We start from the raw sequence: 16,762 nt of genomic DNA, 5'->3' as shown, positions 1-16,762 counted from the left end.
TTTGCTATATTTATTTATGCATAGTTTGCTATTAAATTTCATTAGTTATGCGCTAGCCTGTCTGGGTAAATGTTATATATATTTATCGTATGTTTGGGGTTTGGGGTTTTCATGTGTTTATAGATATAGTTTATGCGAATAACAAACTTTGCAGAGAATGCACAATTACATAGTATTATTAGTCAATTTATTTGTTCTTCTTTTTATGGATAGGTACTTTTTATTATGAACATTTCTTGTACCATAAAGCAGGCTAACATTTAAAGCATTTGCACACATCGATAGAAAATGTCGAGAATTGAAATAAATTATGATAAGTTAATCAATAATTATGAGTTAAAACAAATGACAAACAACAACAAGGCTTTGCCTTAAATTAATTACCAAGAAAAAACAACTAAAGGACTAGCTTAAAACATTTGAAAACTTTTCTAGAAGATGCCTCGTTTCAATTAATTTTACGAATTATTGATAGTTTATTTTGTAAGCACAATTTGCTTATAACTTTCGCTTGCGTTGTATTTTACTTTGATTAGAGTTTAGCATTCGATTTACATAGATATATATTTTGTTGATTTTTCTGTGTTAAATGTATGTTTGATTTATTTAAAATTATATAACAACACGCATTGTCCCGTTGAATAATCATCATTGTGCTTCCTTCGTTCACTTCTCGCTTGTATATAGCCAATTTGTAATATTCTCATTAATAGTATACATATATATATAAATATTTATTCGATATATCGATATGAATTTTCCATTGCTTTCCAAACGCAGCAATTATTAATTTCCGATTCGTCAACATCAATAAAATTGTTTATATGCCAATATGCCCATAATTTGTTAATATTTTTAATAAATTTCCTTCGATTCGATAGTTAGTCGGATATAGCTAAAATTGTCTAAAACATTCATACAATATTATCAAGTATAATTAAATGCAATTGCGAAGATTAAATGCATTATTTGCGCTTCAAATGATTGATGATTGATGCTTCATGATTGACTGGAAGTTCATGTCATTTCACGTCATTTAAAAAATTGTGCCTTTAAAAGTCTTTGTTCGTTTTGATCGTTACAAATAAATAATAAAAACTCTGTATAAAAGTCAAATGCGCAAGGACTAGGAGACTAGGATACAAGGATTATTAGATTAGATCATTAGAAGCTGCTCCGACTAGAGCTTGAACAGCGCTCCGTAGTTGGTCAAGCAAAAGAGTTTGGCGCACAGACTGCGACTCCGACTGTGACTGCGACTCCGAGCAATCGATCTGTTGGCCAAAGTCTGGCTGGCCAGCATTTGTTGTTGTTTCTGTTGTTGTTGGGCCTCGGTGGTGGCCAGCTCGTGGCTCTATTTGCTGCCACCGCCAGCGCCGCAGAATTCGCCCTGGAGCATGCCGTTGTCGAGGAGAAGCGCGGGGGGTTGTGGCGATGCCATCCCTCAATGCCAGCTGATAGGCCACCTCAAAGGCCTGACCTAAAGTGAGGATGATCTCGCTGGCCAAGTCCTAAAGTAAAACAATGATAAGGTCTCTTTAAAGGGAGTAAACTTCTCTTCACTTACCGTACTAGGCACCAGGAACACGTGGCAATAGTGCATGTCCAGCTCCTTGGTGATGTAGGCAAAGTGCCGCAGATCCTCGGAGTCCTGGCAGGCACAATTGATGTTCTGTATTTCGTGCTCGCAAATAATGCGCTGCAATCGAAGAGAGATTAGTATGGAATTTGCTTAATTGCTGTTTTGCTGCAACTAACCTTGCTTGCCACATCGATGAACTCCACGCCGCGGTGGCAAATAGCCAGCGTGAGTGGCGCGCCCTGCTTGGCAATCTCTTCTTGTCCCTCGCCGGAGCAGGCCTTCAGCTTCTGTATGGACTTCTTGGTGGACTCGGTGCCACGCAGTTCTTTCACAACCGTTGAGCCGAGGTACTGTCAAATTGAGGAGTATTTAAGTGTGTTCAAATGGAAGTGTTGCTTCTAAGACTTACCTGAACCTCGTATTTGATGTTCTCGTTGAGGAGAGTTTGCGCCGAGTGGCGCCACTGAGTGGAGCGCATGCTGGCCGGCAATCCCAGCAGCAGCTCCGAGGGAAGCACGTATCTGCAGCGGGGCAGTTGCCGCCTTTTGTACCGCAGCCAAGGGAGGAGGAGGAGCAGGGCTGTTTAAAAGAGAACATTAGGGTGGTTACTAAATTGCTCAAAATCTTTTATCATTTGCCTGCATCTCATTGCGAAATTTCACATTAACTCGACAGAGGTATGAGGACAATGAAATCGGTTTCATTTAATAAAGTAATAGAGAAAATATAATGTTGGTTTTAGTGGATTTGAGGAAGACTTCTAATATAATTCACTGATGGAATTTGGTGTAAATATAATTCGTAAATTCATGAATTCCTATTATTTGCTAAAAGAAGGAATGAAGGAAAGTTTGGAGTGAATTTGTATTCTCTTCATCAACTCACCGATTTTTGCGGTACCCTGTGATGGAATTGCGATGTGGCAACGCATTTGTGTTTGCTGTAGGTGCTTGATGGTTACCGGAGCTCGAAGCAGGTGCAGCTGGAGTCGCCTCCTTATTTCCATTCGATGTCATCTTGTTAGTTTCGTTGTTCTCGGCCAGCGGCGTCTTCTGCGACTTCGACTCGCGCATCTGGCGAATGAAAGCCAAGGATTGCAGGATGCGACGTCGATGACCCAGCTTGTTGATCTCCAGCACCGTTTGCAGTTCCACATCCCAAACGCCGCAAACGCTCTCGATGGTGTTGTACAAATGTTTGCTAAAGGAGGAGATGTGGTTAGAAGAGTTTAGAGTATTGATTCCGATGGCTGAACTCACTTGAAGAACTCGAGGTACTCGGGTAAAGAGATGCTGTGCAGCCACTGCTGCAGGCTGGCCACGCCTTGTTGCTTGTTCTCCTGCTGCGTTTTCAGAGGCACCTGAGGCAGAAACTCCGCCGGCGGCAAAGTCTCTACAAAGCGCAGCAGCTTGGCGGCATCGCGTTCCGGAATGTGCAGCAACGGAATGTCCGGCTCCTCGAACACATTGCGCTGCAAAGAACATTGTGAGAACTCAGTCAAAGAGGATGAAGACTTCCTACTTACCACAAACTTGTAGTTGTCGTAGCCGTTCTCGAAGAGAATCCTCTCCAAGTGCAGGAGACCAGCATTGCGCAGTCTGACGGCCAACTCGCGACGCTCAGGCAGCACCTCGAGATCCTCAAAGTCCAGCTCGATGTCGTGGGTGGGCGTGATGTTGGTGTTGAGAATGCCGCTGCCAAAGTTCTCAATGATCTCGGAGATCTTTTTTGCGCGCCTCCTCCGCATTGAACGGACTCAGCAGATTCAGCGAGTTGCGCGCTATCGACTGTCCGCTGATGGGTGACTTTGCTGGCGACTTGCCAGGAGATCTTGATGGAGATCTGGCTGATGACTTCGCCGGCGACTTTTCGTTTGCCACTTTAGTCGGACCATTAGCATTGCCATTGGTCTCCAGCTTAATCTCCGCACTCTGCTGCGTCGGCGTCGTCGGGGGCTTCACAAACTTGCGCTCCGGCACCTGAGGTTTGGTGGCGATGGGTGGACGCATGATACGAGGCACCTCCTGCTGCGTCTGCTCCTGCCCCTTGTGCGTCTGCGTGGCTCCCTTTAATAAACCAGCGAAAGGCACATCGCTGACAAACTCCTCCACGTAGTCCGTGGATAACGAGAGACTGTGATCCGAGCACGAGATGCTGGAGCTCAAGGAGCCCGACGAGGGAGCCGGACAGCGAGGCACCACGGTCACCGTGTCATCGTAATCGTAGCCAGGCGTGCTCAGAGTGGGCAACAGCTTCGATGGCGACGAGCCCGTCTCGATCATCAGCTGCTGCGCCGCCTGCAGTTGCAGCAACGCCGAGCGACGTTTGTACTCCTGGCTCAGCGGACGAATGCGCTCGTGAATGGTGCGCTCCGCCTGGCTGGAGCTGGGAGGCGGATGATCCGGGGTCGGTGGTTGCTTGTAGTGCGTGGGACTGCTCGGGATTTGCTGCTTGGGATCACAGTTCTGCTCGCCGACCTCTGATTTATCAGCCACATTGAGAGAGCTTTGAGAGAGAGAAGAATTGAATTGAAGATCAACAAAGAAAATTGAAAGACTTGGTACTCACCAGCTGTTGCGATTGCGTTTGAGTTTGCGATTGGGATTATACGACTTGAGTGTAGCATTCTCGCAGGACTTGAGCAGCTCCTTGGACAGCTTGGTTGAGGCGCTGCGCTGCGCAGGAATCGGACGCTTCATCGAGTTGGTGGTGGGAGCAGGCGACTCGCCACTCGAGTTCTGCACGCTCGTCTCGCTGTTCAGCTCCGAGCTGCTGCACTGACGATCCAGCATGTCATCTAAGGGGAAGAGAAGGAAAGGGATTGAATGATTAATACGAATAGAGAGAGAGTACAAAGATTACTCACTGCTGGAACTGAGATTCATGCCACCCGTCACCGCTGATCGCGTGCTCTGTCTGGCGCTGGCGTAGAGTCGATCGCTGCGCTGTCGCTCCCTCAGCTGCGTCTCGTCGAAGCTCATGCCGCCAACGCTGCCGTGACTCTGATGCGAATACGGACTGTCGGTGGGTGGCGGACGTCGTCGCTGCTGTTGTCCTTGTCCCTGACCCTGCGCTGTGCCCTGACTCGATGGCGAGCTGTAGCTGAATTGCTGCCCAGGTCCAGCGTGCGTTGGCGACACTGAGAGATTGCGACGTGGCGGCTTCTTAGGAGGTCCGCTGGGTGCAAAGGTGCTCATCTGCAGCGGCTGATTGCCTGTTCCTGTTCCGGTAGAGCAGCGGGAACGCGGTGACACAGAGGCTGGCTCGAAGCTGCTCAGCGAGGACGAAGGACTCACGCTGTAGCCACCGCCAATGTCACTGCAAGACAAACAAGTTTAGTAAAGTGAATAGAAGACATTATTCTGAACTTACTTTTGTATGTGCAGCGGCGAGTGCGCATTGAGTTCCTGATAGAATCTGTCCTCGGGCTGGAGAGCGCTGTCCAGTGACTTGCCGCCATTGTAGTGAGCTCCATTCCCAGCGCTAAGTCTCTGCTTGCTGTAGCCAGACTGCTGCATGGAGTGCGAGTGGTTCAGCAAGTGATTGTTGGAGTTGAAGTGATAGTGATTGTAGCTGTTGTGTTGCTGCGATTGCGGCTGGTTGCCGCCCTGGCTGCCACGCCCCGAGCTTGAGTGCTGGCGATAGATGACTTCGTCGCCGTCATCTGTCTCCATTTGGTGACGAAAATCTATCAAGAGAAGAGTTGCATGTATTTATTATATATTGAATTGCAGAGAAACGCTTCTGCACATATTGCGTATACGCAATGTCAAACAGTCATATAAAATGACACATCTGGACTGTGACCACAGAGAGTGGTCATTAAAGCTGTGCCAATAGATAACAGATACGTATAAATTATATATAAGTCAACTAGTTTAATCAGCGCTCAGAGTTCCGATCTGACAGATGTGTCAGCAATTTATTGGAAATAATCGCATGCAAGTGCGTGTTGTTTTCTGATAGTGGTTCTTCAGAATTATAATTGCTCTGATTATTATGTGAATTAAAGTTGTTCTACAAACATTTTTTTTATCTGTTCATTATGAGCTTACTTCGTTTGCTTCATACGCAACGTTGGTGTGCTTTAATACCATTTTCAGAATATGAATCGCTGTGAATTAATCTGAATAGTGGCTGCAGAAATTGTTTAACTGATCTGCATGAAAATGCTTTTTTTTACTTTATATTCTAAGTTAATTTTTTGGTTTCATTAAGTATACGCAATGTTGTTGTGCTTGAATTATATTTTCAGAATAAAAATCACTGTGAATTAATCTGAATAATGACTGCTGAAATTAACTAATCTGCATAAAAATATTGCTTTTTAAAATGGGTTTACCTTGTTAACGTTACGTATACGCAATGTTGACTTTCTTTGGATTTCGAATAAGCAATTGAATTTAGATATAGTTCTCAACTAATCTAAGCTAATCTGTCTTTATTCATACTTGCATTTTGTGTTATCTGTTTACATGTTGACATTACTTATAAGTTTTTATATTACGTATACGTAATGTTGATGTAGTAAATAGAATGTGCAATTTCACTTTTATCTCTTTTAAAGCTATTTCAATATGAACGAATCAAATATCAAAAGTTTTCTTGCAATCTGCTTAATCTTCCTCTATTGTAGTCAATTAAATTCACTCATATTACGCATACGTACTGTTAATCACTGCGATTATGTGCTTGGTCACGTGTGGTGGAAATTCTCGTAGTATGTCGAGAGCAGTGCGTCCCTCGTTGTCGGTGGCCGACAGATCGATGCCAGCTCGTAATAAAGTGCGCACCACATTCTCCTTGCCACACAGCGCTGCCTCGTGGAGCGCAGTGCCCGAGGGCGTCAGGAGATTCACAGAGACACCAGCGGCGAGCAGCACATCGACCACATTCTTGTGGCCATTGCGACTGGCCAGATGCAGGCAGGTGTGCGGAAAGATGTGGCGACTGGGCGACGATGGCGATGACGGCGAAGGCGTCGCACTCTCCACAGCCGCTGTGCTGAGATGCGAGATCAGTTCGGGATGTGCACGAATCAACATTTGCACAGCCTGTAGACGTCCGTACTGGGCAGCAAGATCAAGTGGCGTCTCTCCACGAGAGTTGCGCATATTGGGATCCGCATCGTGGGAGAGCAGCAAAGCCAAAGCTCCCGTGTGTCCATGCTGAGCGGCACAGTGCAGCGGTGTCTCCTGCTCAATGGTCTGCAGATTGGCGTTGGCCGGTCGATAAGGTTGCGTGAGCAGCAGACGCACAATGTCCGTCTCGCCAGCCCAGGCAGCCAGATGCAACGGAGAAGATCCCCTCGAGTCGGGCAGATTCGTAGAGGCTTCGTGGGCGAGCAGCAGTCTCACAATATCCTCGTGTCCATTGAGGCAGGCATGATGCAACGCGGAATATCCTCCGCTGTCCTGCACATTGACGCCAGTGCGTCGCAGGCTGGCCAAGGGTCCAGCTCGCTTGCCCTTCTGCGAGAGCACCTTCTCGATGTGGCTGATGTTGCCATTGCGCGCCGCCTCCAGAAACTCCTGATCCTTGCCCATGTCTGCAAATGCGTTGAGACCATTAATGTCAGCTCTTAGAAAGTGATTTAATCGCCATTGAAAGGCGAGTTGATTTTGCTCAAAACGAATTATGACTGCGAAGTGTGCTTCATTAAAACGCCGTTGGCTTTGTGGCTTTTTAGCTCGGGTCGCCTTTTAGCCCTAATGACTTTTGCAGCGACATCCCCGCACACACACACACACATTCAATGCTGCCAATGCCTGCTTCCTATCTCTCGTTCGAGGGGAATAACAGCAGAAAAAATCACACAATAAGACATCCGACCAGGCGTAAAAGGTCCTGTGGGTGGGAGGCAGAGGCAGAGGCTGAGGCTGAAGTGCCTCTGAGTCTGCCGCTGATGAAGTGCTTTTTACGAGTCTACGCCGGAATTATCTGTGAGCATCTTTGGCGCCTACCATGGGCCGAAGCTGCCAAATAATTGAGAGTAGGCACAGGAATTAAAGGGTTGACATTCCCAAAAAGTGTGGCAGATTTACTGCAGTTGTAAAAATCCTTAGAAGTGGAAGATTATGCTGCTATACTTTTCTAATAAATGTAAATGAAAATAAACACTTTAAAGAAAAAGAATTGACTTTAACTGAAGGTTTATTTAATTCGAGATATAATATATGAATCTTCGGAGCACTATTGAATTCAAATTTGAATATAACACCTTAATAGCATTTTCTTTATGTGAACTATAATGCAATAAGTGGCAATTAGACTTTCACAAGTTTACTGCACATTTATCAGCGTTTTCTTGATTTATGTAATAAGTGTAAACTAGAATTTCCCAAGCAAATGCAATGAACTTGAAGTGAATTAAATTTTGATGACTTAATGCTCCCCATTGTACCGTTTAGCGGGTGGTGGCTGCCATTTGATATCGCTCAATGGGGACCTAAAACTGAAAGCATGCTGTCTGTTCATGAGGCAACTTGTCCGTCTGTCCGTCTTTCTGTCTGTCTGTCTGTCTGCTTGTCACTTGGGCTTCAATGAGATAAATACAAGACTGCAACAGATAATCACCTGCTTACACACGCGCCCTTACTCACGTACACCCCTCTTGAACGCACACGCGCCAACTTCCCCACACACACACGCACACACACACACTCAGAGGAGTCGCACTCTTATTGTGCTACTACAGGATTCAACAAAAGGTAGGTTAGGCACGTCCTTAGGGCAACCGAGAGAAGGTTTGCGAGAACTGCAGAGAGAGAGAGCGAGTTTCATTGAGAGTGTGCGTTACTCCACAAACTGAGAGAGAGAGAGGTAGAGAGAGAGAGAGAGAGAGAGCAAGTGTGACTGTGACTCTGATTGCGACTGTGACTTGTGTCCTGCCGCGCCCACCATCCACCAAGGACTAGCTTCACCTCTTTCCCTTTCCCTTTGCCATTCCCTTTGCCACCTCCCGACTGTGACATTTTTTGCATGCAAAACTCTGAGTGGAGCGGGAGGAAAGGCAACTGTTTGTCTATGCAAAGAAAGCCAAATACAAAGGCAACGGAAATTGAAGCACATTATAAACGAATTGACGCTGTCAGAACAGAAAGAGCGACAACCACAACAAGCCACAGCCACAGTCACAGCCACAGCCAAAGCAGAAGAAGCATGTCAATTGGCTGGCTTCACGCTTATGAATTTATAGTGTCCAACATAATTGGGTCAAAGGATATTGACCCGCTCGCGACGCCGAGCAAAGTGAATGCTCCTGCGCTTGAGGAAGATGATGAGAAGTAGGAGGAGGATGTAGAAGAGGATGTAAGTCTGTGACTGTTTCGCTGTTGGCAAATAGCCAGACGGACAGACAGACGGACAGACGGACGGACGGACGGACAGACAGACGGACGGGCGGATGGATGAAGCGTGTGTACATATGGGAAAGTCGGTTCAATTTCCCAGACGACAGTTTGTCTGGGACGCATTTCCTGTTTGTTCATCCATTTGTTAAATTCGAGCCGGGAAATTGATGAAAATTGTTTGAGAAAAGTTGTTGTGCAAAGGCAATTTGATAGCTCGTTTGTTATTCACACTTTTTTTTTCGCTTGTGACTCTGCTCTGAGTGCTGCTGCTGGTGCTGCACTCGAAAGGCGTGTACTTCCATATACACACACATACAGATACACACACACACACACACACACACACACATTCACTCTGGGAGCTACTTCACAGATACATTTTCTGACTGCAAGTGAACAATTCGTGTTTAGTTACCTTTTTTTTGCGTTGAGTTCACTCTTTTCTTTTTTTTTTTCTTAACTATATTTATTTGTATAACTATTTTGTAGTAGTTGTTGTTGTTGTTGTTGTATTTGCTATACGTATTTGTGTGTGTGCGTGCTTGTAACTTTTCACTTCCGTTCGTTCGTTGAACGTTAACGTATTCACGTCTTCTTTTTTAATTTAATAAATTTCATTTCATTCGCTTGCCGCGCGCCGTCTGCGTCTCCCTTTGCCGTTCCCCTTCGCGTTGCGTCTCCGTTTGACGTCTCCAGCACATTTCCATTTACGAAATGAATTTGCTACGCCCGCGTTTTGGATCCGACTGCGACGACACTGACGACACTGACTACGCTCGAGACTCCAGCTCGATACTGACTGCTGACTGTAACTGCGACGCTGTCAGTCTCGTATGGGACTCTGGGCCTCGGCCTATGTCAGCCACAGCAGCAGCAGCAGCAGCAGTTCCGTAAGAAATTCTGCCACATATTTCACACACACAAACACACACGCACTCAGCTCGCTCTCCGTGCTTCACGCTCCGTTCTCCGTGCTCCGTTCTGCGTGCTCCATGCGCCGTGCACTTTGCTCTTGTGCAACGTACTCGTAGTACGCTAGTATCTGTATCTGCTGGGCGACGGCGAAGGCAAAGCGAAGGCGAGATGGGAGCCAATGAAAGTTGTAGATACAAATACGAAACAATAAGTTTCGGCTACGCTTTGCCTTTGCTTTGCTCAGCGCTTTCACTTGATTGTTTTGCTTCTGCTGTCGCTTCTCCATGCGGGCCAAAGAGCGTCCACCGAGAGATGTCAAAGATAGAAGAGAGCGGCGGGCAGAGAGTGTGGCAGACAGAGAATAGCTGCTGTCTGCTTCATTTGTGTTTATTTACGCTATAGTATGCTTTTGTTTACGTATTTTCATGTGCAAAACTGACACTCTCAGCGAGTCAGATAGAGAGAGAGACAGAGAGAGAGAGAGTGCGAGACACGTTGTTGTAAAAATAGTATCAACTTTTCACTTAGTTGTCATCATGGACAAAGAATGTGGCAAAGGGAACACGCCTTAGTTGCACCACTGACATTCTAAAGATACAAAACTATCTGGCGCCGAGCGTCGATCTCTCGCTGATGCATGCCAAAGAATTCTACAGATCGCCGCCTCACTGCAAATCGTTGTATATATGATAGTCGCATGTTATTTATAAACCCGTGCTAAATGCATCGGAATCCAGGCAAAAGTCGTTTCGTTTACTTTATCGTGACTATAAATTAAGACAGACATTAAAATTTGCTAATTGAACGAAATATCAATATATTTACTTCTATAGTATTATTTTCACAAATCAATTTAAGTATGCCTTAAGGTAATAAATAACTTGAATACTAAAATATTGCATTAGGTTACCATTACTTTATGTATTTTGCTTCTTACTTATTTATTTATATTCACTTCTATCATCTGCAACATGAATCAATTGTATAAAGAACAAACAAATTTAATAAATATTAAAACATTGCATTATCTACTAGGTATTGCTTTAAAGAATATTTCATTATTAACTTCATAATTTTGTATGCTTTTCATTTATATTTATGTATATCAAATGGAAAACGAATCAATTGCAAAAAGTAGTAAATAACTTAATGAGTACTAAAACATTGCATTAGGTTGCCATTACAGGGTATCTCGAGGTATACTATTTTGTTTATTTTTTTAGTAATTCATATCTTCTAATATTATATGTAATACGAATCAATACAAGTTTTTATTAAATTTGTTAATGATCTAATGCACTACAGCGTATGTCGAAGTTTACTATTCTATTTCTCTTTTAATAATTTTCAATTTTTTTTACCATTGGCACCATTAAACTTTTCTAGTATTGTATAAAATAATAAATACTTCAACTAGGTAATTTATTACAGGGTATCTTGTGGTGTTACCTATGTTTTAATATTTTAATAAAATTACATCATCTACAATACGAAATATTTCTAATATTACAAAAAAGAGTAAATATCTTAAATAGAGAGTGAATTCCTGGATATCTATCTTAATTATTATTAATTTCTTTAAACGAACTATTTGTAGTATTATATAAAATGGTAAATAACTTAACTATACACTGCATTAGAGGGTATCTCGTAGTCTAGCACTTTATAATACAGCTAATACCTAAGCTGTTGTTATTTGCTTTTCAATCTGTGCTTTACGTTTGTTGAGTGTTGACTGCGGAGCATTGAGCTTGAAGCTTATCAATGCGCGCGCGCTCTCTCTCACCCGCACTCTCACTCTCACTCTCACTTGGTCGCTCTCTTCGCTCTTCGCTATGCTCTCTCTCTCTGCGCTCTCTCATTACACATGCGCCGCGTTGTATTGTTTGTGTGCATCGCGAGTAGCAGAAAGCTTTCTTATCAACTTTGCTGGGGCGTGTGCAGCTTTTTATGTGAACAGCTGTGTGATGATGATAAGCGTGACACGTTAACCCTTCGATGGGCCCCCCTTTATAGTAAATGTCACACAGTCATCGCACCGCAGTTGCCATTGGACATGAATTATGGTTCGCATGACTGGCAACGTGACTCACTTGTGGCGCTGTTTGACCAGCGCCGTTGTGGGCGGACACATGCAGCTCAGTTTGTTATTGTGTTGTGGCATGCACCACAGTCAAGTCAAAAGAATAAAGCAGACAGAGAGACTGACGGAATAGGAATAGGAATAGCAAATAGCAAATAGCAAAACATAGCGAAACAGACAGACGGCCAACACCTACGAGTGCTTTGGGCGACCCACCGCATGCTTGTTCGCATTCACATTCGAGTGCCACAAATGCCACAAATATGTGTAATTGACTTGAAAATGCGCCAAAGCAAATCAATCTGAGGCCCAAAACAACGAACAGCGAACAGCAAAACACAGCTAGAGTCCGCAGTTGGCGCTCAATTCGACCTCAAGTGCAGCGCGTGAACTCATTCTCATTCCTGGCCAGCAGTTGGACAAACCGAAGACCGAAGACCGAAAGACAGACAGTTGCTCAGTCGAACTGAGACTTGGCTGCAGTGTGATTGATGAATGTTGCATATTTTGGACGCAGCGGGACGTCGCAGCCGCCGCTGGCTGCGTCCATTGTGTGGCATTAATGAGACATTGGCCATTTGTTTGGCTGACAATGAACTGGACGGACAGACAGACAGACAGACGGACAGACAGATGGATAGTAAGACGAGTCGACTGTTGGCTTTATAAATTGCACGCTTTAAATTGCCAGTTGCACTCAATGACGTTTCAATATGCCCAACTTGAAGTGGTAATTGCCAATCGCAACATTTGCATAGCTGATCGTAACTTTTTTTTTATAGAAATTTCGTTGGCAGAGTGCGGCAATTAGAGGCGCATTATGTGTGCTGAGAATTGAGTTTGGGTCTCCAGAGATTTAGTGGCAGCTTGCAAACTTACGAGTTGTGCCCGCGATTCTATTTATTACCATAAATAATTGTCAAAGGCAGCAAAGTCAACTGATATACAACTTGTGGCCTGCCCTCTCTTCGGGTACTCACTCGTACTCATTTCAGTTTACGGCACACTTAAAAGGCTCCAAGCCGACGACGTCTCTGACTCTGACTCTGACTATGGGCGCACCCCTGACGTCATTTCCAGCTGGGTGCAGCAACAACCAGAGCAACCAGAGCACCAGCAACCAGAGCAACAGCAACAACTTATTGCTCTTGCCCTGTGCATTGCTCATAATAAAGTCATTAGAATGTGCGATACGAAATAGCTAAATATTCTCTAGCGGATCATGCCCGTAAGTTGGCTTAATTCACATACAGTTTCGGGGCGTTAATTGTTTAGTTCCGCTGCATTAGCTATGCAACATGTTGCTGTTGCTGTTGTTGTTGCTGTTGTAGTTGTTGCCATTTCTGGGCTGGTGCTGGGGGTGTGGTGTGTGAGCTCACAAAACCAACTTCCGCACTAAACGAGTTCTTTGTTTATCACGATTTTAATAAATATTCATTTATTACTTTAATCTACTTTAATATTTATTCTTTATACATATTTTTTCTAACTTTTACTTTAGCTCAACTTTCTTTAAACTGCACTTTTTATAAGTTTATTCCTTTTTTATTTCTTCGTTCGTTTTAATTTTGTTCTCAAACAAAGCTTAAAACAAAGAATTAAGCAAATGCAGTAATTGAAAGTTGACAATTATTTGTTATCTATTTTTGTTATTTGATTTACATTATCCGTTGCTGTTCCCTTTGTTTGTATTCCTTTTCTACAGTATATTTTTTACTTCCAACTATACTTCAGAAAGTTTTTCATTGTTTTTCTGTGCTTTTTTCATTGTTTTTGGCATTGCCTCGATGTTGTTGAATGAATTCTACAATATTTTGTATCCCTTTACGTCGCTTTGATGGATCGTTAACGTGATTGTCGTTTCCATATTCCATATTTTTATCATTTGTCTTCAGTTGTTTACTATAAACATTTCTTAATTTTGTGTTTTGTTCTTTACTAGAATCAAAATCATCAAATTCGTCATTGTTGTTAAAATTATCATCTTCGGCTTGGTCTTTCTTTTTTTATTGACTTTTGTTTATTTCTAACTTTGCTTTGGTCTTCTTTCGAGTCGTCCTTGTTCTCGTCGGTATAATCACCATTGTCCTTGTATTCGTCTTCATCTTCCTTTTGTTTTTCTTTTTCGTTTTTATTGTCTGTGTTTTCTTTTGGGAGATCGTCATCATCCTCGTCTTCGTCTTCTTTTTCTTCTTTGTTCCCTTCTTTTTCCTTCTCTATGACTTCTTTCGAGTCGTCCTTCTTTTCGTCGGTATGATCCTCTTTGTCTTTGTCTTCGTCTTCCTTTTCTTTTTCTTTCTCGTCTCCTTTATCTTTATCTTCATCTTCGTCTTCCTCTTCGTAATCGTCCTCCTCCTCCTCTTCCTCTTCCTCGATTTCCTCACCATACGAATCGTCAGGTTCAGTTTCCTTCGCCCTCACAAGACAATCCCTCGAGCAGTGCGAATAATCGCCGAATCGATTCGGATTTCCTCCGCAACCGCCGTATGTGAATAAGCTGCAAATGTTGGCGAAGGGATCGAAGCCATAGACCTGAAATTTGCCGTGACAAGGTCCCGGATCCACCAAGTACATGCATTTCGCTACAAAGGAGTGCACTTTAGCTCAACTCAGGGGATAATTATCCTTGGGACTCACGCTGCCTCACAAATGCCTTTCTCTTAAAAGAATCACCTCTAACTCCCACGTAGAGAGTCAGAATAATACAGAACAAAACGCACCTCATTTCTCCGGGGGGTTAAATCACAACTGATTTGGGGTTCAAGCTTCCCAACTTGAAATCAGATTTTTAACTAGCTTTTCAGCTTGCATTCTTCGGAAAGTCTGCTCATATAATTAACAAGTTGATTGAGGCTATGACTAAACAGCCAATAAAATAACCATAAAAGTTTACCGATCGGAAGCATTTACCCATTTCCCCTTTACGAGCTGAGCATCAATTCCCAGACTCACGGTATGTCAGTTGCTCCATAATCTATAGGTTCTGATGTATTGAATGATTGACTTGGACATGTTGCCATCAGACACTTGCTTACATCTCAGCCAGACAAAATGTTGCTAATGATGCACAGTGGTTGCAACTCGATTGCAGCTCATAACTGATTTGATCTGATCAAAGGAATAGAGTTTTGGTGGGATGCAGAGTATCTGTGTAATGATTATTTCGTACTTTCTTTTCGCTTCATTAATTGCAAAATAGTTAAAGTTGAACTCGAGTGAATCACTGTGCAAGTGGCCTGCTGGGATCCCTCATTGTTGGCCCGTCTCGTCATTGTCGCACGACTCACGACGGTGATAAATAATCATCAGTCCAACTGGCTAGCTGACTTCACTGATTGAATGACTGACTAAGTAAGTTGAGAGTAGATCAGGTCCAGAGTTCTGTTTGCCCTCAAAGCGAGCACTCGAACTCGAACTCAAAGTCGAAGTTGTTCGCGTTCTCGTATGAGTTTCTAATTAAGCTTCGGCAATTGCAGGTTGACTCGTAATTGCATCAAGAGTAACGGCACTTGTTGCTGCTGTCGCAACTGATGTTGCTGCTGTAGCTGCTGCTGCTGGTAATGTTGGCCCAAGACCAATCCCAGCAATCATTATTATCGCCATCGCTTGACTGCCTCGTTTTTGGGCAGTTTTAAGAAGGCAAACGACTCGAAAGGTAGCTGGCAAGCAGATTGCAACAGTTGGCAATGACATTTCAATGCATTTATGATGTTTATCTTGGGGCCATGCAAAGAGCTCTCCCTCTCTCTCTCTCTCTCGGCACTGCACCGATTTCGATAAATTGAGCACGTTTTATGTGAGGCAGGGCTTTATTTCATTTACGTTATCAAAACAACTTCATCATCATCGGCATGCTAAACTCATTGATCTGGCTGCTGGCCAGAATAGAACTTGATTTTTTGGCTCGCTTAATTGGCCCAAACCGACATGCAGGACATGCTTAGACATAGACTTGGTAATTTCAAATGAGCGCCAGCTGATAAAAATAAAGCGAACAAAAGATGCCGCATGCTGCATGCCGCAGCTGCCACAGGGGGCAAGGCTTGGAGTCATAATTCATTTTGGGCCCCGTTGTGTCTGTGGCACACACAGATTTATTTTCGGCCCACTCGATTAGCATACAATTAGATTATATGAAACACTCATAAATATGTAACATATTCATAAATATTTCCAACATTTGTGAATAGCTCCTTTTGATTTTAGGGCCGAAACGAATATACGTAACTATTTGAATCGGAATTGGATTCGATTTAGCGAACTGCAGTCTGCAAAACTGCAGTTGGCAGTTTTCGGATTTTTTTTGGAAAGTTTTCTTTTGCAATGAGGCAAAGTTTACTGCTACACAGTGAGCATGTTGACCGTTAAGTGCCATTAAACAGGCGACTGTGGCAGTGGCATTGTTGCCGCTGCTGCTGCTGCTTCGGCTGCTGCAGTTGCCGCTTTCTAAGAGAAGAAGAAAATGAAGCAGGTGCGCAATTGTCAATTTTCCTGCTGCTTTGCCAGCGAAATGCAGCGAGAGAGAGAAAAAGAGACGCAACAAAAACAATGAATAACAAGCTGGCAACATTTGAAGCACACACGTGACGACAATTTAATACACTCTAAAGTGTGATTGCCACTAACTTTAATAGTTTAAGCTGGACTATATAATTTATGGAAATTAATAAATCAAAGAGTAGATAACATAGTATAAAGAAGTTTGATTTATGTCATACTTAATTGGGATTCATTTAAACTCGCTCAACTTTGTTGCTCTCTTCAATCAACCCTCCTCCAGTTAGTGTATTCGCAATCTCTGATTGTTTTCTGCACAGGTTTTTATCAGTC

At 43.5% G+C, this 16,762-nt stretch overlaps 2 protein-coding genes across 2 annotated transcripts; both read right to left on the bottom strand.

Annotated features, from left to right (window-relative positions):
- Positions 1–1,214: 1,214 nt before the first annotated feature.
- Positions 1,215–9,467, bottom strand: LOC133836635 (ankyrin repeat and SAM domain-containing protein 1A). Its single transcript, XM_062267226.1, is given in 15 exon segments — positions 1,215–1,417; positions 1,419–1,511; positions 1,568–1,699; positions 1,759–1,932; positions 1,992–2,093; positions 2,095–2,161; positions 2,468–2,782; positions 2,842–3,053; positions 3,108–3,311; positions 3,313–4,087; positions 4,151–4,379; positions 4,449–4,900; positions 4,955–5,270; positions 6,252–7,130; positions 9,350–9,467. Coding segments are annotated over 14 exon segments (4,011 nt in total). The 5' UTR covers positions 7,129–7,130; positions 9,350–9,467; the 3' UTR covers positions 1,215–1,354.
- Positions 9,468–13,797: 4,330 nt separating this feature from the next.
- LOC133837919 (uncharacterized protein DDB_G0283697-like) lies at positions 13,798–14,719 on the bottom strand. Its single transcript, XM_062268833.1, has 2 exons — positions 14,570–14,719; positions 13,798–14,514 (listed from the first exon to the last, which is right to left on the bottom strand). Exons 1-2 carry the CDS (start codon positions 14,655–14,657, stop codon positions 13,913–13,915), a joined length of 690 nt encoding a protein of 229 aa, XP_062124817.1. The 5' UTR covers positions 14,658–14,719; the 3' UTR covers positions 13,798–13,912.
- Positions 14,720–16,762: the final 2,043 nt, after the last annotated feature.

Source organism: Drosophila sulfurigaster, chromosome 2R (genome assembly GCF_023558435.1).
Source record: "Drosophila sulfurigaster albostrigata strain 15112-1811.04 chromosome 2R, ASM2355843v2, whole genome shotgun sequence".
In the NCBI taxonomy this organism is placed as follows: Eukaryota; Metazoa; Arthropoda; class Insecta; order Diptera; family Drosophilidae; genus Drosophila; species Drosophila sulfurigaster.
Note: the sequence above shows the minus strand (reverse complement) of the source record. Positions and strands in the feature narration are given on the sequence as shown.